Genomic DNA, 17,330 nt, shown 5'->3' on the forward strand with positions numbered 1-17,330 from the left:
CTCAGAACAATTTAACAGCTGTTTCACATGAATAATGACTTCCTGACTGATAAACACAATACACATAAAGGTAAAGCTGCCTCGTTTGATGCGAGGTGAGCACCGGCGTGGGCGTGATTGTGAAAACATGCTCGATGCTCGAAACACGAGGCAGGCTGAGTGAGCAGTGAGAGCAAAAAGCGTCACAACAGTGGTGGCGGTGGAGTGGGGGCAGCTGCCAAATAAGGTGCGAATGTAACACTGCTGCATGCGTGGTACAGTGTTGCGCCGGCCACATGCATGCGTGTTATTTCCTACGCTGAGTGTCTAAAGATCTGCTGCAGAAACAGCTAGCTTCTTTGCAGCTTCGTCCACCGTGCAGCCGCAAAAACTCACCACAGAGGAGCACACGGCTGAGCAGCAGCATTAATACACACAAAAAGCAGCTACCTCTGACTTCTCTATTTGTAGGTCATGATTTTAAGTATGCAGTAAACTAATTTGAACGGATATGTAGCATAAACTGCCAGTGTAAAATCTATCTTTTCACACATTTGTAATTCAACAGAATGAGGAACCATTGGTTAATGCCCGACTGCCCACTTGTGATCATTGTCATTCTTAGAAATTGTCATGACAGTTAAAAACCCAAACTAACTAACACACACACAAAAAAAAAATGACTTAAAAAATAAATAATAATAAAATCAAAATACATAATGACTCAATAATAACACCTGAGGTAGGAAAAAAATGTAAAAAAATTCTGAATACCCAAATAAAATGAAAAATTTGTAAAATATAATAAATAAATACATTTAAAAAAACAAAATAATAAATTAAAATAAATAATGACTCAATACTAACTCACAAAACTGCATTTAGGAAACACCAGAGGTAGGATAAAAAATGATAAAAATTCAGAATACCCAAATAAAATAAAAGATAATAAAATAAAGTCACTATAGTAGTAGTAAAATGGCTAAAACAGGAAATGGAAGGTGGGGTATTACAATGAAAACAAAGAGGAAACTAAGAGGAAATGTTAACAAAAATCACATTAAACAAGCTTACTTGCATATTTTAGCCCATAAACTATTCCACATATTGGTGTGTAGTTCATATCATCAGCAATCATTCACTAAAGCATCCTGAAGGTTTTTAGCAGCTTCTAAAAACTTCATTTAAATGCAAAATGAAACTTGGCTTGCAGAGCTCTCACATTTTTTCCTGAATTTTTTGCTAATTCATCACGCTGAGTGATTTAGGTCACATTATACTTTGTCAAAGTGTAACATAATCAGCACACAGCGATGCAGCCGAGAGCGACTGTCAAAATTTCACTGCGGTTTGGACTTCCTTGTGGGACATTCAAGTGCTAATGGGAGGTTGCCACATAAGGGAGTTGAGAGCTGGCTGCAGAAAAGACAACGCATCAGAGAAGGCAGTGCAATTTAATTAAAATATCATGTATTATATTATATTTCTCTTCATTTCCGATGCGTAATGGTGTTTAAATATATTTGGATTGGCTGGGTGAATTGATTTTTTTTAATTTAAGGTTTGTAGTAGAGCCTTTTGTTGCAGATCTCATTCAATTGCAGCCTATCCTGAAGTAGTTATCACCAATAAGTTGTACCTTTGTGATTGCAGAATAAAGCATGCACCTGTATCATTGAAGGTAAAAGTGATAAGATGTAGTTGGATTGTAAAAAAAGCCCTTAGAAACATAGAAATTAGATAACTTGACAGGTTTTTTGCATTAAAACTCAAAGCAAACAGAAGCTCCAGTGGCATTGGTTCCTTCCTAAACAACAATAATGTAAAAAAACAAACATAATGCCAGCTCATTGTTCACTCTGCCAAGTTTCAGTTCTCTCTAAGTTCATTTTTATACAGAATTGTTCCCTGAAAAGTCAGAGATTTCTCTTAAAAACACGTTTACGCTTCAGAGGATTGTGTCCAATGTGCATTAAATAGAGTTAAGAGGGTAAAACGTGGAAATCACTGGTTTGTTCTTTTTCCATTTTAAGCTTTTAGCCTGCGGGCAAAGCGACGGCTGCAAATGCCAGTCTCTGACTCGTGACACCGTCGTCCATCATTGTGGATGGTTTAGGAAATGTAAGCAGGTTTTTTTGCAAAACCCCCAAAAAACTAAAATGGACTAAAATGGGCTTCAAATTGCGAAAATGTCAGCTTGAGGTCAAGTGATTGCTAAATTGCTGTTTTTGATGAAGAAATCTACGATGCCTCTGCAAAATATTTGGTTCATTTTGAGTATAAGAAGGTAAAAATGTTAGTTAAGGAACCTTTTGAAGCTCTTTTGTTCTCATATTGATTGATATTTGGGATCCTTAACTTCGAAAGTACTTCAAACAAAAAGGAAAAAAGATGTAATCTCATTTTATTCGCCATGCGTCTGATACACTACATCAGTCATGCGGTCTTCCTGATGCACCTCTTAACCAAAACCAAAAACCACCGGCAGGCAGTCGATCGCACTCTTCTTTCAGCACTGTGTCTGCGTGTGTGTGTCTGCGTGTGTGTGTGTCTATGTCTGTCTGTGTGTGTGTGTGTGTGTGTGTGTGTGTGTGTGTGTGTGTGAGAAATAGGCCATCTGACCCCAGCTGCTTTTGGAAATGTTACATCCTCTCATTTTTCCCATTCCTTCTCGCAGAGCCGAAGCCCTCTCTCTACGGCTGCAGGCCCAGAGAAAGGGATGTGCATTTGTTTCCTGCCAATGAAAACGGCTCCCCACCCTTCCTGCTTGAGTCATGCCACATAGACTCGACCGACCGAACGAACGACAGAACGACAGACAGACAGACAAACTGACTTATCTTTTCTATGACTCCTTCACTCTGACACAACTAGAGGAAAGACTGGTCAGAATAGTTTTATTGGCTTTAATATACACAGTGAGAGTGTATCTTTTATAGTCTGGAAAAGGAGCAGAAGTTAAATATATATATATATAAAGAAACTGATGATCTGGCCACTCTAAAACTGCCCTGTGTTTTGGCTCAATGGGGGTAGTAGTGGTGGTAGTGGTGGTGGGTAGTCCTTTTGATAATTGTGCCCGTTTCCTGTTTCCTTCCTCCAGCACATACTTAGCATCTGAGCATTTCTGAGAAGTTGGATGTCCTTATCGTTTGTATTTGGTTGAAGAGTTAAAAATCTGCCACAGTGGCACTTTGCTGAGTCGCCGCTGACAAACATGAGAAAGAGAGAGAGAGAAAGAGTTAGTCAGAGCTGCTTCCCGCAAAAAAAACTAAAAAAAAACTTGGAGAAGAATGTCGAGCCGGCGTGTGAGACAAGGCCATTCGATCACGTCTCCTTGGTAACTGTGAAGACGTCCACCAACGTGATGCGGAGCTGGTAAGGATGAGTTCAGGGCAAGAATCTCAAGAGTGGATCAGCAAATCATGAAAAACAGACAGCAGACAGCCAAGTCAGTGTTGTTGTTTTTTGGATTCTTCAGCTGTCAGCGGAGAAAGACAGAGAGAGAAAGAGAGAGAGAGAGAGTAAGCGAGAGCAGTTGGTGTCATTAGACGGGAGGGTTGCCGACCCGGGACAGGACACTGACAAGCTTGGCCGCTTCCTGCTTCCTGTCAAAAGGACGGCTGCAGGGGAAACGGCAGGGCTGCTGAGGGAGGATAAGGCCTCGGGCAGGAAGCGTGAAGCTGAGACAGACCTCAAGTCAGTCATGCCCAGTCACTTCAACCAACCACCAATTTCCTCGGAGGCTTTGACCTCCCGGGCATGACTGTGCGAGGTTGTTTGGGAAACAGGAAGTCAGCTCACTCCCCACCCCCGTTGGAAAGATGTTTGTGGGGTCCTGTCTTGAGATATTTATGTTTTAAGTATGAAATAATTGAGTTCATTGGCTGATTGAGTCCCTACAACTATTTTTAAACTCCTGTTTCTCGTTGCTGGAAACATCTTACAGGTCTTACATAAACGGATAGAGCGGTTTCCCTCCTTTTCTGTTTCCTCAATCGCTCAACCTTCCACCCTTTTGATTGCCGACTGTTTTTTTTAAAGGTATTTTTTTTGTTGATGAAGTGGTTCGTGTGGCTGCCAACTGCTCTTCATGCTGCTGAACCGCAATTTATCCAAAAAACAAGCTCCGATTTTTCATTCAGACTGCCCCAGTAAGAGGTTGTAAGCTCATAGTGGGCAATGCTGCAAAATACCAGGAATAACGTAGCGTCACAATCAACATATAGATACAGAAACCTTTTATTATTAAACGTTACTAGAGTACTATCATGTAGGTGAGGGCCAGTAATGAATGCATCATTACATACAAGCTGAAGGTGAAGATTAATCTGCAGTAGTTTTAATCCATTACTAAATATATTAATTTAGTCATCCTGTAAGCAAAAGCCAAGAATTATAGTGTTAAAGTATGACTATTTGTTGTTACTTTTTCGTCTTCTATCTATCTAACAAACTGAATGTATTAATGTAAAGACAGTATGTTCATTTTCATGCCCAAAACATGATCAGACATGACATGGATCTGAGTTTTGGGTATGCTAGGAAGAGTCTAGTATCAATCCATGTCCAGCCTCTTCGACCCGTGATTACTGTTTCTCGCTTTTACAAGTGAGATGTTATCTGTCTTTCAATGTGCATACCTCTGTTAGTACACTGTGTACACTATGTACTTGCTTGTGTAGTGCGCATATTTCGACAGGTTAGTGTTGTTTCTAATCAAACACGGTTGCTGCACACTAACTGGAAATAATGATTAGCTAGTTGGCAAGCTAGTGTTAGAATTTGCACCAAGTCATTACAGACTGATAAATTAACCCAGTAAACCGACTGATGGCTTATATGTGACAACAGTATAGTGGTGCTAAGTGCAAAAAACATGTTTACCTTAAATTTGTCTAGTGTGGCGATGTTCACCATAGTTACAACGTCCTTAGCCGCCATTTCCAGTAGGAAAAGTGGTTCCTCCCCTTCTGCTACGTAGCCAAGATGGTGACTATTGAGGGTGAGAAGTGTCTATACTCAACTTTTTGACTGGTTTTGATCGGCATTTCTTCATACTTCTCATTGCAAACCGACTTATGCACTCAAAATATTAAATGTAAGTACAGAAGTGTGTCTCAAGAAAAGTGGCAGAAGATATTAGCCTCCTGATTATTAGTATTAAACATTTGATGAACTTAAATCATGTTGTTTAAAATCTGATCTTACTGAGCCACCATGCACCTCCACCACCTCTTACTCCCCTTCTCTTGGCCCCTTGACCTCATTTTAGCTCCGTCTTGGACAGACTTCTAACTTAAAAGCATTCTGACACAGAAGTGTTGACTCTCACAGCACAAATGGTGCTTTAAAGATGGATATTTCTCACTGGAATAGCACACTGCCATGAAATGTTCTTTTGCTTCTTTTTTCTCAGCAGCACTAAATAAATCGTCCATATGCATCACTTTGCTGTTTGGGTGGAGAGACAAGCGACCACAGATGTTTTGGCATTGTCACACTTGCTAATCCCCCTGGATTGAGTGGGAGCTCGCCATTGGTTGCTGGCAGATAAAAACAATCCTTTGACTATATTCAATAGTTGTCGGCCTTTTGGAGAGCACAGTTTGGATGCATTCTTGCTTGTTGCCAAGGGTTTGCAAAGACCGTGTGCCAAGACAGCGCTATTTCATTGATTTTTTTTTTCTTTTCTCTCCTTCTCCTTGCAAAGATGAGAGAAAACAGCTCTAAAAAAAGCCAATCTCTCCAAGTTACATTAGTCACATTTAACATTGAAATGCTGTCCAGTGTGATGCTATTTTTAATAATTAGGTGGGCTTTTTATGCTTAAAATGAACAATATAAAGCAGTAAACAAATTTGATTTCTCTGAATCAGTAATGTGTTGATGCATGAGCAATGTAACCCAAATCGAGGATGAAAAAAAAAAGCAGCTAAAAATGAATATGGAAAGGTTTTTTTTTCCCAGCTGAATATTTAATCAAGAGCACAGATATTGGATTATGGGCGACCCCTTTGGTGACGGTGCCAGCTGCTCTCAACATGGGTGCCACAAAGGTCAATCTGCCTGTTTTGTGCTCTTCATCCTAATCAGCACACAGCAATACAACCTCTGAATATTCACAGATTTACTTATGGGGGTGTTGAAAGTGCAGACGGACTCGAACTAAAGGAAAAACACGTCTCGTTGATGAATGTGGAGTCTGTTATTGGGGGGGGGGGGGGGGGGGTCTAATCCGATGGTGTCCGCTTGGTACCACAATCATAAAGATATTTTAAAAAGCCCCAAAGAGAAAAACACACAGTCTTCAAACAATGTGGTGCACAAATACTAGATATTTGAATTATAGCATAGTTTTACTCCATGTGTTGTAGCAGCACATAACATGCAGCAGAAGAGCAGAAACGGAGACAACATGTTTATAAGTTATTGTCATGTCATCACAGTTTCTTTTTTTCCCATGAAAACATGTTTTTTGGACAGCCTGAAGCACATTTAACAAACACAATGAGTTGTCTTCATACCTGCCATCGATGGACTATAAATGCACTTTATGGACATTTAAAAGTTCCCTAAAGTTTGCTTTTGAATCATGGCTGTCTCAAGCCATTTTAATCTATATTAATCTATTTTATCCTGGTTTTCTATATATTTTATTATTGTTCTGCACTGTTTGTTGCATTCAGGGGGTTTTATGTATGGAAGTGCATAAGAAATGACAAAAGTAAAGGAAATCTGACCCTTAAAACCTGATATTTTGCAACCAGAGGGGATATATTTCAGGTGGTGGTTTGCTGTCTGCTTTATTAATGAGGCCTGTGTTGCCAGCTTGAACGAGACAGGCAAGTTTATGTTTGTTTTTAGTTATTTTCTTTATCTCTCAATAGAGGCTTCTGAGGCATCTCCCTAATGTTATCAGAGAGCAGGAGTTATGAACCTCAAGTTTTACATCATTAAAGTATGTTTTCATATCGTCTGAAGAATTTAATTAAAAGTTATTTTCTAGATAATGTTATATACAGAGGCAATAGATACTGACCCAAGTCTGTTTTGGGGCCACTGTTAAGTCAAACAGACACAGGGTGAAGTAATGAGGCGATGTCGGGCAGCAGAGTTTGTTCCCATGTGCGGAGGGGATCAAAGGCCTCGGCCCTGGCAGAACGGGCCCTGCGGCAGCAAACTGCTGCTGCCATAATTGGGGAAGAGTCATGTAAAACTGTCCAGAGGAGGCCAAGGACGGCTTAATTACGTTGTGAAATTTAATTAGCCTACTGTTGTGTGTGTGTGTGTGTGTGTGTGTGTGTGTGACCTTCATGTAACGGTGTTTTCGCTGGTGTTTATCATCTATTATGACAAAACATGGCAGAGTTACGGCTCCATTGTCCATGTGGTTAAAATGAACTTATGGATATGAAATGTTTTGTTTCCGTCAGAATACATTATTGTTAAAAAAAAACCCACTAACTCACATTGACTCACATTTTTAATCCTTTTAGCAGAAGACAAGTTAATGCAGGTGTTGTTTAAGCCTTTTTTTTTCTTGCAGTAAATTAACTGATAATGGATGCCTGTGCAGGCAGATGGCGTTTGAGTATGACAGGTTGATTTTCATGTCGTCGCTGTGTGAGAGACGCCTCCAGGTTGTTTAGCACACAGCAGGGACAAATGCTTGACCTCAACATTGTTGTAAATGCTCTCGCCGTGCGTCACACTAAACAAGCCAGTTCCAATAAACAAACATCTGCTTTTCATTTTATCACAACTGTCATTGTGGGTTGAAATCTGGGAAGGCGGGGGATAAATACATCTGCTAAATAACTGCTAGAAACTTAATTAAAAAGATTATAGAAGAAGCATTGGCTCAAAATTATACAGGACCGGTCAGTTTCTCATTGAAGTGAAAGGGAAGGTGTGTCCAAATTTGTTAACAGATTATATATGTTAGACATGCATAAGACGCAAGACATATTGAGTGTAGGTATTAGCCTCCATGACGTTCACTACAAGGGTCATTGTGGTTCCTGGACGCAAGGATCATGTCCAGTTGGTGCTGCTGATTAAAATGCATCATATTGGATAGATACATATGTAAAATAAAACATTTTTGCACCATAATTCATCCATAAAAGCATTAGAAGAAGTGGTTTTATTTGAGTAATTTCAATGGTTTCTTTCATTGGTAAAAAAAAAGAGGAACAGAGTTGCCCAACAAATGACATTTCACCCGATTATCTGATTAAAGTGGCACATGTGGCGTATGAATCACACTTCTTTGGGTTTGGGTGAGGTTTACACATCACCAGTCACATAATCTGTCATGTCTGGTACTTTTTTTAAACTTTCAATTTATCCTCAACAATGTGCTAAACTTACAGCATTATACTAATATAATCAGTAGTGGTTTGCTTAACCAAAATGGTAAAAAGAGCAGGAAAATGGTGCAAAAAGAGCGACTCAAGTGAGGCTATAAACTGTAAAAAAAAACCAAACATGCAAATGTCATCTAGAGAGGTGAGATACGCAGAAGAAAACAGTGTCGAAATGAAAATGAAAGCTAACAAACACATAAAATGTGTGAGAATATGTGGTTGAGAAAGAAAAGACAAGGACTGTAAATCTAAAAAGGCTACAATAACATTTTGAGTTAAAGGGGTCATCAAAATATAACATTTCACTTAATTCGGGATGTTCGACGTGCTCGTGTTTAGTTTTAAAATCAGGTCACAAATCAAACACGCGAGGAGGAACGGTTTTCAAACAGAGCCGACTCGCAGATTAGAGGGTCGAACTGTTAGCAGTGTGATTTCTGTATGACCGATGAGGTGTGTGTGTGTGTGTGTGTGTGTGTGTGTGTGTGTGTGTGTGTGTGTGTGTGTGTGAGTGTGTGTGTGAGTGAGAATGTGGTGTAACTTCATATGTAATTGTTATTTTCTCTGGCGAAAGAGCGAGCCAAGCGATAAGTCCGCATGATGAGATGTTTTTTTTATGATGATGAATTTTCCTTGTGTGTGAAGCTGGGTGTTTTTTTTCGGATAAATTAGTTCAAAGGTTACACGAGGACAGTTTTCTCTAAATATAGACACGATATGCATCATCGTTAAATGAGGAGCTACTTGCACTTGCGCCATGATTTATAGCATTTTCTATTCGTATCGGTCATTATTTGAATCGCTTTGTGGGTTTTTTAGACGTTCAACTCCGAACATTAATCTCTGAAATTGCAAAGGAAGTGAGACAGATAGCTCACACTTAACAATAAGGTCAGTCGGCAGTGTTTACATGTTTCATTGTGAATAATTACGATTATAAATAGCCTGGAAGTCTAGCCTAAAATGGGATATACCAACAACACAAAAGGGGACTTTTGCTCCAGTGGGCAGCGATGTCGAAAACAATGATTCACGCCACATTCAGAAAGTGAACTGTTGTATTGTGTGTTAGCTTCATGGAGAAAGCTTTGAGTTATAGAGAAAAATATTGTTGTTTTTTATGTGTTAAATTCTTCATGTGAGAAAAAAAATAGGTTTTAACCTTCCTCCCTCTGTTCCTTCCTTCCTTCCTTCCATCATTCCTTCCTTCCTTCCTTCCATCCTTCCTCCCTTCCTTCTTTACTTTCCTCCCTTCCTTCCCTCCGTTTCTTCATTCTTCCTTCCTTCCTTCCATCCTTCCTCCCTCCTTCCTTCCTTCCTTCTTTCCTTCCTTCCTTCCTTCCTTCCATCTTTCCTTCCTTCCTTCTTTCCTTCCTTCCTTCCTTCCATCATTCCTTCCTTCTTTCCTTCCTTCCTTCCGTTTCTTCATTCTTCCTTCCATCTTTCCTCCCTTCCTTCTTTACTTTCCTCCCTTCCTTCCCTCCGTTTCTTCATTCTTCCTTCCTTCCTTCCATCTTTCCTTCCTTCCTTCCTTCCATCCTTCCTCCCTTCCTTCCCTCCGTTTCTTCATTCTTCCTTCCTTCCTTCCTTCCTTCCTTCCTTCCTTCATTCCTTCTTTCCTTCCTTCCATCTTTCCTTCCTTCCTTCTTTCCTTCCTTCCATCTTTCCTTCCTTCCTTCCTTCCTTCCTTCCTTCCTTCCTTCCTTCCATCATTCCTTCCTTCCTTCCTTCCTTCCTTTCTTCCTTCCTTCCATCATTCCTTCCTTCCTTTCATCCTTCCTTCCATCTTTCCTTCCTTCCTTGACTCGAGGACAACAGGAGGGTTAAAGTATAAGATAACCTCACTGCCTTTTTTTTGTTGTTGCTGTTTTTTTTAAACGAAACCACTTCAGATGTTTTAAAAGTATCCTCTTGTTTATCTCCTTTTCTTTTTCTCAGGCGTTGGACCAGGACCGAACCTCCCTGCAGAAGGTGAAGAAGTCAGTTAAGGCCATCTACAATTCAGGACAAGGTGAGACGGACTGTTTCTAAAAATTATCAGGCTTCAACGGGTCGGGTACACGCTCGCTACTCTTTCCAAAATAAATCCTCACATGAAAGCCCACGATTTATTAAATATTTCTAATAAAAAATGAGGATTGTGTGTTTGTGTTTGTGTGTGTTTGTGTGTGTGTGTGTGTGTGTGTGTGTGTGTGTGTCTGGAACATTGCCTTTTTGTAGGACAGATGGTGTTTCGTGTCCCAGAAACCAACACCTGAGTTTGTTTTGCTCGTTGCTGTGACATAGATCCTCAGTAATTTTCCACTGGATACTTTTTCGAGAACTGCCTCCTCCCCGCAAATTGACAGTTTCAGATGTTTGTCCCACCAAAAGTTTAAAAAAAAAAAGAAAAGAAAAGGAGTGAGGTTGTTCTCCACAGAAGAAGAAGAAAGAAAGAAAAGAGTGTTTACCTCTAACAGAAACTTCAAAAGTCTCAATAAGAACAACTGAAACTATTTCTAATGAGTCAGCTGTTATTATAGTTGTTAATTACCTTGATTGGATTCAACCTTTAATTAGATTTATATACTTTATGGATCCTGTGAGGGGAAATTATTTAAGGTGGAATTGCAGAGCTGCACAGTAAGACGGTAAATATTGATGAGCAATTCAAAAATAAACAAGCTAAAACTAAACTAAACTAAAGCTCAGACGTCTCCAGGTTTTGACAAGTGATAGTTAGAGCGATTATAGCGACAACAAAGTTTATGTGTGTGATCTTAAAATAGAAACAGAATTGGATGTTTTGTGTATTCTTTGTATGCAAAATGAATGGCTGGACTGGAGGGTGCAGCCATGATGTTAGACGTTCCCGCCAACACAAACACATTCCTCCAGAGACTGAAATGATTGGTCTGAAATGTTTTAGATACGATTCTTTAAATGTTAAATGTTTTATCAGAAAACACAAAAGTCTTAACGATGTTTCAAAACCTTCTCCTCACAAAATTTGGAAGATAAATATCAAATTCTTAACATATGTTAGAGCTGCCAACAATGATGAGTCGATAAAATGATTAGATGATCCAAAGAAAATGAATCTGCAACTATTTTGATAATTGAATAACCATTTTAGTCATATTTTAAAGCAAAAATGACACAAATGATATACTTCCAGCTTCTCTATTGTGATGATTTCATGCTTTTCTTTGTCAAACATGAAAGAAAACTGTTTATCTTTCTAATCTGGCCTGTTGGTTGAACATATAAAGACATCGCTTTTGACTTTAGGAAGTTATAAAGGACCTTTTTACCAAATTTATAGACAAAATGGTTAATTAGTTAAATAATCGGCAGGTTAATAGATATTGAAAATAATCCATAGTTGAAACTTTGATATATTTAAAGTTTTATTGGCTAAATGATCCGATATACAGTATTTACTCCAGAAATACTAGAATAAACCAATAAAATATCCGAATTATGTTGTTTTCTTTACTTTGGGAATGACAACATCGATCAGTCAGTGGCTTGTTTTTTTGCAGACGTTCATGTTTCCCCATCCAGATAGTTTATAAGAACTCTGATAATCCTTTAACTACCATCATCCATCATCATCATCATCAGATTATAACTATATTTCATCCAATTAATTAAATTTATGACAATGTCCTTCCAAAACTAAAGTCATCCCCATTAGCTTCAGCTGTACTTTATTTCATTTTTTATTGACAATTAGCAACAACGTTAGCATGCTGACAGTGTAATTTAAGGTGGTAAAGATTATTCCTGTTAACTTCTGTAGCTGCTCTTCTCTTTTTGAGTCGCTGTCCTGTAACAAGTCGCCAAATGTCATAATATAAATGTAAATATCATCATCATCATCATCATCTCTTAATCTTGTTATGTGTAGACAGGGTTTAGTAGATCTTTTTAAAAGCCCTGAAAACGATAGAGGACGTGACCTGGATAGTAATTATAGCATCGGTTGGACGTCCAGTGATGTTGAAAGTTCAAAATGGCTGCTGCAGGATGCTCGTCTCACCTGACCTTCCTCTCTCTCTCTCTCTCTCTCTCTCTCTCTCTCTCTCTCTCTCTCTCTCTCTCTCTCTCTCTTTCTCTCTCTCTCTCTCTAGATCTGGCATCTGTCTAAAACAATTCTCCTCTTCCAACTCTCCTCTCTCTCTCTCTCTCTCTCTCTTTCGCTCTCTCTCTCTACGTCTCTCTCTCTACGTCTCTCTCTCTTTCTTTCTCTCTCTCTCTCTACGTATCTCTCTCTCTCTCTCTCTCTCTGTCTCTCTCTCTCTTTCTCTCTTTCTCTCTCTCTCTACGTCTCTCTCTCTCTGTAGATATGGCATCAGTCTAAACATCTCTCCTCTTCCAACTCTCCTCTCTCTCTCTCTCTCTCTACCTCTCTCTCTCTCTCTCTCTCTCTCTCTCTCTCGCTCTCTCTCTCTCTCTACGTCTCTCTCTCTCTCTCTTTCTCCTCTCTTCTCTCTCTCTCTACGTCTCTCTCTCTCTCTTTCTCTCGCTCTCTCTCTCTCTCTCTCCCTCTCTCTGTAGATCTGGCATCAGTCTAAACATCTCTCCTCTTCCAACTCTCCTCTCTCTTTCTCTCTCTCTCTCTACCTCGCTCTCTCTCCCTCTCTCTCTCTCTCGCTCTCTCTCTCTCTCTACGTCTCTCTCTCTCTTTCTACGTCTCTCTCTCTTTCTTTCTCTCTCTCTCTCTACGTCTCTCTCTCTCTCCTCTTCCAACTCTCTCTCTCTCTCTCTCTCTCTCTCCTCTCTCTCTCTCTCTCTCTCTCCCCCTCTCTCTCTCCGTCTCCAGCTTAACGACAAGGACAGATGGATGGCTGAGTTTTCACACATCTCACCACGTTGACATTTACTGTATATAAAGATGACTTACTATTGTCAAAATGTATAAAACCAAAAGTCTCTCTGCGGAGCAGCGCTGATCAAAACACCTCAGGTTTAAGGTCACATGTGTTTGCTATTGTATCGCTTGTGTTGCCGCGCCGATGAGGGAACTTTCCACCGTTGGATCTGTACAGTATTTCTTCACATTTCTGTTATTATGAACATTATTGGAAGCGTTTCGCAGGCCCGTTTAGCTCCAGGTGTTTGTCTTCACCGCTGCTGAGAACAGAGACAAAGTGACTGCCTCGTTTCTCACTTGTCTCATGACTTAAACTTTTCTGTTGTGAAATCTTTTTTACAGCTTTACCAGCGAGTCAGCTCTGTCGGTTTAGTTTATAAAAGCCTCAAAATAACAGCGTCTACCCCTCAGGTTCTCCATTCAGAGAGAAGGAAAAACTCCTGAAAAGTAAAAATAAACACCAAAAAAAGACAAGTGAGAGTTTGGGCTGAGCTGCAATTCACCTTTACACAGTGTTTGGGTTAAATTTGATCCATTTTGACATTTAAAAACAATACAAACACCCTAAATAACATCTTAAACCTTGAATTTCTTTGACTTTACCTAAAGTGGAATAGCAGAATCTACAAAAAGCTGGTATACTTGTTAAAGGTTATCATGAAACCTATCACTCAAATGTTGCATTCTTGCATTTTCAATAAATGAACTAGTAAATAATTATAGCTTGCTTTAGATATATATCATAATATAGTGTGAATGTAATTGTATTTTCACACCATAAACGTAAATAGTGTCAAACCAAAAGAAAACATGAATGCAAAACACATTATTTACACTAAGGGTGCTTTCACACCACTAGTTCCATTATTAGGTCCGCACCAGGCAATAAAATAGTTACTATGTAGCATACAGGCTGCGGTGTGGTCCGCGTTCACACCTGCAAACAAATCAAAATTGGTCCGATTGACGTTCCCTCATCTTCCGGTAGGTCGGCATTTGGTGCAGAGTCAAGCGGACCGAGACCATCTCTTTTTGGAGGTCTCGGTCCGCTTGATTTAGTGCACACCCGAGTGCGATTGATGCTTTCACAACAACGAAAACAAACCGAACTAAGAGCTTTTGGTCCGAATGGACTGTTTAGTGCGCACCAACTGCTGTTGGTGTGAAAGAGCCCTAATTATACTTAAGCGGATCAGAATATGAACATTATTTTAGGGTTAATTTAAATTTGTGAATGTGATAGATGGCAACTATTCAAGAACTTTCCCAACAAACTGTAAAACACGATACAAAACTAATTGTAGTTTAAAGCATTAAATACTCTATTAGATCAAAGTAGGGCTGCTAATAATGATCAGTTTCATTATCGACTAATCTGATGGTTGTTTTCTCAATTAATCAATTAGATGTCTGGTTGATAATTAAGGAATCTAATGTGGCATCTCATAAAAAACAGCATCTAGTAGGGCTCAGTGTTGAAATGTTATAATACTAGTGCTCATATAATACGATATAAACCTTTAACAATACTTGTTTTTAATCCTTAAAGGGAAACTTGTTGGTTTGGTCTTGTTATGAAACCTTGTGAGAGTTGAGTTGTTGTTGAAATCATCCAAATAGTGTCCACTTAGTGTTATTATTATGGTTTATTTAAAAGGGACGGATACATAATATAAAATAGACAAGCTGGAACAACTGTTTGATGCAAGACAGTCGCATCACAGTGTTTATAGCTGATGTGAATAAGCAACACCAAGGAGGGCTTTAGTGAAAGGAAGAGATCAAAATATGTAAATAAATAAAAAAGTAAGAGAGGAAGTAAACAAAGTACATCATAAAAGTGTAGCCAACTTTCCAACTAACTGTAAAACACATTATAAAACATAGTCAGGGCTCCAATTAATGATCTTTTTCAATATCGATGAAACTGCTGATTCTTTTCTTGTCTTGTTTTTAATCTGCAATCCAAATATATTCAGTTTACTGTCATAGAAGAGTAAAGATAAGCAGAAAATATTAACATTTGAGAAGCTGAAACCAGAGAATGTGGAAATTTTCCTCTTAAAAAAATGGCTGGAAATGAATTTAATAGTTGATTAATGGTCTAAATATTTAAACTGGAGGTTAAATAAATACACAATAGATCATCCAGTGAGTCAAAGCCGACTTCCAACCTCTTTTTTTTTTTTTTGTTGCTACTTGACACATTTAAATAGCAATAAAAAAAAACTATTTAGATTTTTATCCTCCTTATCAGCTACTGTGGAGTCATTTTCAGCTGCATGTGACTCACTGTTTCCAATGACTGACTTCTAGCCGCTGCTCCCTGTTTCACTACACACATATAAACCTCTTCAGGACTCCTCTTCCAGTCCTCTAACGCTAATCATTAGTCCAGAGTATCACCGGTTTGACCCTTTCTTTTCTTTTCTTTTCCCCCCGACACACAGATCATGTGCAGAATGAGGAGAACTACGCCCAAGCTTTGGACAAATTCGGGAGCAACTTCATCAGCCGTGATAACCCCGACTTGGGAACGGCTTTTGTCAAGTTCTCCTCCCTCACCAAGGAGCTGTCCGCCCTTCTGAAGAACCTGGTGAGTCCCTCCCCACCTCCGAAATGTCTCACAAAACTCACAATATCAATTAAAGCTGAATGATAAAGAACGAATGTCCACCGAGAGAGAGAGAAAAATATTATTGTCGTCTTCACTTCTCTTGTAAGTAGTTTAGGATTTGGGATTAGGATTAAATTGAAGATTAAATTAGAGCAAGAGTTTAAAGGTTAAAGGTGAGGTAAGAGTTCATGGATGCATATATATATATATATAAAGACATTTAAAGTGAAAGTGTTGTCCATCAATCTCTTCCCAGTCTACACAGTCACACAACCGTCATGGCAGTCAGACAGTATAGCTGACTGCGGCTATATCAACCTCCGAGCTTTGTTTTCTTTCTCTCTTTTCTCTTTTTTTTTTTTTTTTTTTCCCTCTTTCCCAGACGAGGCTCTTATCTGCCCGCTGTGGATTTCCCCTGACGTTTTCTGTTGAATAATGTGTCCTGTTTGAATCCTCTGTGAGTGATTGTTGTTGGAAGAAGAGCCAGTCCTCGCGCTCTCCCTCTCTTCCTGTGTGGCTGACAGCGAGATTAGACTCCATAAATACACTTGGCAGCACCGGGAGCAACTGTGTGTGTGTAATGTGTGTGTGTAATGTGTGTGTGTGTGTCCGTTCGGAAACCTTCCTAAATCACCCACCTGTCAGCTCCTACCTGCATATTGCAGAAAAAGTCAAATTATCACCATCATCTCATTTCTCTCTTATTATCTTCTTCTTTTTTTTTTGCTCTCTCTTTTGACTCTTCTCCATGTTGAGTATTTTATCGAGCATTTCTTTTCTTTTTTTTGTTGTGAAACCTTCAATAACTGAACCCCCGAGGCCTGCTGCTGCTGCTGCTGCTGCTGCTTGTGTGTGCGTGCGTTACAAATGAGTATTGATGAACAGCGCTTGTCCTAGATTTCCCTACATGTGTTACTGGCTTAAATGGGAGGATTTTCTACTCAAATTCAAGCCAAATTTGTTGCTATCTCTCTCTGAGTGTTTATTCCCTTTGTTTTTTTTAGATGAGTGTATTGTAATCAGTGTCGGGGAATAAGTAGTTACATGTTACTGATGAAAATGTTAATGATTATAAAGGAGGTTACATCTAAAGTCAGACCTTTGCTCGATTTTACTCAGGAGGGTTTTTTCCTAATTTTTTAATATTTAACATATTACTGAATACATATATTGCTGTTTTTAATTCTTTGAAATCAATATTTTTTTTAATATTTAGTAAATAAATCATGATGTGGGCTTATTTGGAGCACACATGGACTTAAATGGAGTCACAGTACTAATTAAACTCACTTTATTCATCAAATATCTTTATTTTATATTCCAAAATCTACATGAACTAATGAATACATTTTCACATGAGAGATAAATGTTGCTTTATAAGAAATGATTTCCCTTATAAATCATGTCAGTATCCATGAAAAACAGCTGGACTTAGATTTTGGTGCTTAATGGGAACATTTACCCTAACAGCTGATCTTAGATCTTAGGAAGGAAGGAAGGAAGG

General features: G+C 39.0%; 1 protein-coding gene across 1 annotated transcript in view; it reads left to right on the forward strand.

Moving 5' to 3' along the window:
• The window catches only part of asap1b (ArfGAP with SH3 domain, ankyrin repeat and PH domain 1b), a gene marked incomplete in the record, with an annotated part of 78,567 nt that overhangs the window by 18,298 nt on the left and 42,939 nt on the right, over positions 1-17,330 (forward strand). The window contains 2 exon segments of the mRNA XM_062441805.1: positions 10,290-10,362; positions 15,660-15,805. Of these exon segments, the coding sequence (XP_062297789.1) occupies positions 10,290-10,362; positions 15,660-15,805 (219 nt within the window).

This window comes from Scomber scombrus, chromosome 20, assembly GCF_963691925.1.
Source record: "Scomber scombrus chromosome 20, fScoSco1.1, whole genome shotgun sequence".
Taxonomy (NCBI): domain Eukaryota; kingdom Metazoa; phylum Chordata; class Actinopteri; order Scombriformes; family Scombridae; genus Scomber; species Scomber scombrus.